A 4,333-nucleotide genomic window follows, 5' to 3' on the forward strand; every position below is an offset into this window, starting at 1 on the left:
GGCCTTCAGCCGCAGGCGGGGAACGGGGAACGTTGGTTTCCTCCGTCACTGAGGCAAGCAAGCCTCATGTTAGCTTCAAGCTGCCTGGCTGCCGGCCACCATCTTGGCTGTCAGTTAATTTGCATATCTTGCTGATTAGCCAATGGGAAGGGTAGCGGTCATACGCCAATTACCATGTTTCTCTTTTATTAGTGTAGATGCAACAAACTGAAGTTGATACTATTATCATCAATTCCTTGCTGTGTTTACCTACATTAGAGTGCTATGCAAAGTTCTTGTCTCTATGGAAGGTGCGTATTGAAAACCTCTACTTATATCAGTGACATTTGTACAGCCAACAACCCTAGTTTCATTCTCATCCTATTGTTAAGGTGTGGTTCAGGCTACTCAAAACAAATTTCTTCTAAAGGGCCATGACTGCCGGGAGAACGGGGGCCTGAGACTTCTTGAAATTTGCTAATCACATCTGGTTTAGCTTTAGACATTTTCTGGGGTTTTGCCAGCAGCCACGACATTTTAATGGCTACAATAAACCTCAAAGCCTCATCAAATCTTTGCTGTATGTGTGAAAATTATGTCCTCTTCAATTAAACATTCAATCTAGGCTCACACCAAGGCCTTATGGAAAAGGCGGTGAAACCTGAATGGGGACGGGAGATGAAACGGACCGCCACGACTCTGGCCATCTTGCCAGATGGTATTTGGAAGAAAAAGAAATTCATTAGAGAACCAAAGGTCTGTATTTTCTTTAAATATTTACTAGGTACCTTTCATGTGTTAAAAACACTGGCATCCCTAAAGATTAGCAGGGATTTTTTTGTTTAAATATTCAATGTGTGTGGGGGAGTCCCAGTTTCCTCAACCGCCTTTATGGTACTTCCTTGGTGAAGTCCAATACAAAGAAGAAAAATAACTGTGATGATCAGTTTTCCTTCCTAGGGCAGCCCTTCCAGCTGCAGAAGTTTGATATCTCCTTAAAATTGACGGAGAAAAGTGTCAGTTGAGTACTGAGATCTGCAGTGACAGCTAGGATTTCCCTAGAAAAAGTAAGATACACCAAAGTGGGGAGCTTTGGGGGAACCCTTGCCTGTCCACTGTCTTCCTAATTCACTCTTCTCATCCCTTTTGTTACTTATCATCTAACACACTGGAGCGTCCAAGGGAGGTGGCCGAGCCAGGATGCCCAAAAGAGGAAGTCCCTGGAAGGAAGGCCGGGGAAGAGGAAAGAACACACACAGATCAGGCTTCTGTTCAAAAGACAAGAGGAGCAAGCAGACCCAGGGTGTTAAAGGGGCCATGAGCTGGGGGGATGGGCATTCAAAGGCAGCCAAGGAGTGAACAAACATGGGTCTTCGCTGGCTGCTACTGCTCACCTGCAGCCATCCTGGGGACTGGCTTGGGCCCTAATTCCACCCCTGGAGAGGGACAGAGGAAACTACTCCATGATGGCTTACTCAGCTTTACTCAAGTAAGAATCAAGCTCCTCATGTTATACAAGAACAAAACTGTCATTTTTATTTTGTTTTTGTTTGTTTGTTTGTTTGTTTGTTTTTTAGGAAAGGGAATAGAATAACCACAAGTCCACATATCGCATTCCTGAACAAAGCATTCATTTGGTTGAATTCATGCTCTCAACCACATCAACAGGAGGGGGGAAATGTCCACATGTTCCTTTAAAAATAATTTACAAGGTAAAAATATTCACTTGTAACCACCGTCCTTATTTAAGCAAGTTTATGCCCAAAGTAAAAACAAATGGCTTTCCCTGACACTCCGAGCAGACCTTGCCCCTTCACTTCCAGTTCCAAGCTGTTCTCTGTCTAAGACTTGGGTTTCTGAGCACTCTTTCACAATAAACATTTTTTGAATGTTTATTTTATGTCTTAGTGTAAAAATATTCCTGGTTCAAGCTCTTCATTTCCTCAAGCTCGCCTTTTGGCACTCTGGGCTCCATTTCCACATTAACACGCTCCCTAAATCCTCCACAGAGCTCTTCAGTTGGAGCTACACAAGCTCCAGCGCAAGTATTTATATTCTTGGACAAGGAGATGTCTCCACAGTGAAAACACAAGACTCTCGAAATGCCAAAGGAAAATTCCTGCCCAAGAGAAGCATATTTTCACCTTTTAAAAAAGCCCAAAGGGCTTTCAGAATATTGTTCTGAATAATTAAAAAATGTAAAATAAACTAAAATAGAATGTCTTGCCATCCTTATTAGACTCATATATATAAACCAAATATATAGGAACATGGGTGTGCGTGTGCATGTGCGTGTGTGTGTGTGTGTGTGTGTGTGTGTGTATGACAAGAAGAGGGAGCGGGTGTGGGAGCAGGGATGGAAGAGGGAGTGGGAGAGAGAAGGCAGCATAGTAAACTTGTTTAGAAAATGCATGAGTTTTAATCAGATAGAATTCAGTAAATCTGTTTTGCATCGCCTGCGTGAACATAACTTCTCTAAGCCTCATTTTTCTTATCTGTAAAAAGAAAGTTAGTATAGTTCCTGCTTTTAGGTTTGTTATAAGAATTATATGAAACCACAGTAAGCATCCAGTAAAGGGTTTAGGCTGTTAATATTATTATTATTAAAATTATACCTATTATATGTTGGGAAATGTAGATAAAACAAGATGTAGATATAACAAGTACTAACTACCACAGTAAAAGAGAGAGACATATGTAAGTCCAGTGCCTCCAAAAAGTGCCTAGTGATGGAACGCTTTGTGAGAGCTGTAGCATACCACAGCTGAACTCTGTACCCATTCCATTCAATGAGCCACACACAAGTAATCCTCTTAAATCATTTTTTAAAACTCTTAGCTATTATCATAACGGAATAGTTCCTGTTACCTTCCAGTTGCCTCTTCAGTTTTCTCAAGTCTTTGATGAGGTCTTCAAACTTGACTTGGGAAGCCAGAAAGAAATCTTGTGGTTCAGGCAGGGGGAAAATGCTCTTTTCTGTTCCTGCTTCCTAAAAGATATAGTGGAGAAAAGCACATTATACTTCCCAATTGTCACTTTCAGTTGAAATTCCAAAGCATTTCTTATTGAATGTTTGAATAAACATTGCAGCAACACTCCTCCGGGGTTCCTCAGTTTGGACTGGTTACTTTGAAGTGCTTTGGTGTATTTCACAACATCTTTTTGCTCATACTGGCATTTAGATTGGCTATGGCATGGGTGAGGTTCCATTTTGCCTCATGAATGAAAGAGAAAATTGTCAGGTATGTCCTGATCTTGGGCACTCTATGTCCGTGGAAAAGGGCATAGGAGGAACACATGAAAGTATTTAAATTAAAAGTCCCTGTTTGGGTTGCACATGGTAGCAATTAGAGAACTCAGCGTTGAGGTATGTCAATGGGTGTGAATTGGAAGGTACTGAGTAAGGCAGCACTTCAATGGAAGAAACAATCACCCTGCCTTACGCCTTTACCTACCTTCCTCTGAACCTTAAAGCACGCATGCACACATGTGTGTGTGTTGGGGGAGGATTGAATTCATATTTGTAAAAATTTTCCAAATGTTGTTTGGCTACTCTTACCACATATTTAACGTGGGCATGACTGGGTATAGTTTTTGACAAGCCCCACAACTATCCCTCAAAGAGCGCCTGAGCTGAGAAACTTCTTGAGGGACAAAACATTCATCAGGCACATTGAAAGATAAACTGAGCCTCAAATTTCTTTTCCAGTCTATCCGGCTTCTTCTGGGTTGTTTAATGTAGCTTCATATCTTGCTCATCTCAGACAATCCTCAGGTCTCTCCACATAGGCCACTTTGCCAGCTTTCCTTCACATTCCATCTTTCCTACTGCTATTAGGACTGGTTCCAGACTCTAAAACTGCTTTATAAGGCACTTTATGATCTGGCCTCTGTCTACATCTCCAGCCTTATTTCTACCTTCTCCTTATTTCTAACTCCCTTCCTCAAACTTTCTTAAAATAATAGGTCAGGTCATGGTCTCTTGCCTCTAGGCTTTTGTAAAACTTATATGAAACTGTCCCTTTTTCCAACCCTTGCCCAGAACGTCCTCATACCTTATTCATACTCATCTTTCAAATATCAAAACAGACATCACTTCCTCAAAGATTCCCCCTAAGTCCCAGCAACCAACTCTTGGTGTTTCCAAGAGCCCCTGGTATTTACCATTCTCACAGGACTTACCAACATTAATTTACAAATTGCCTGTTAGCTTGTAGTCTTCCCCACTAGACAGGAAGGCAGGAACTGTGCCTTGGTCTCCATATAGAATGTAACCTCTGGCCTCTCAATAAATTCTGTTTGGAAACATCACAGAAGAGCTACAAAACTCTGCTCTGGGAAATATGTACCTTCA

General features: G+C 41.6%; 1 protein-coding gene across 2 annotated transcripts in view; it reads right to left on the bottom strand.

The window, feature by feature from the left end:
• Positions 1-4,333, bottom strand: part of FMN1 (formin 1) — a 398,649-nt gene that overhangs the window by 121,581 nt on the left and 272,735 nt on the right. For both annotated transcript variants that reach the window (XM_015557593.1, XM_006778123.2), the window contains one exon: positions 2,848-2,968. In XM_015557593.1, coding sequence (XP_015413079.1) covers positions 2,848-2,968 — 121 coding nt within the window. The remainder of the gene's footprint in view (positions 1-2,847; positions 2,969-4,333) is intronic.

Source organism: Myotis davidii, unplaced genomic scaffold, assembly GCF_000327345.1.
Source record: "Myotis davidii unplaced genomic scaffold, ASM32734v1 scaffold46, whole genome shotgun sequence".
NCBI classification, from domain to species: Eukaryota; Metazoa; Chordata; class Mammalia; order Chiroptera; family Vespertilionidae; genus Myotis; species Myotis davidii.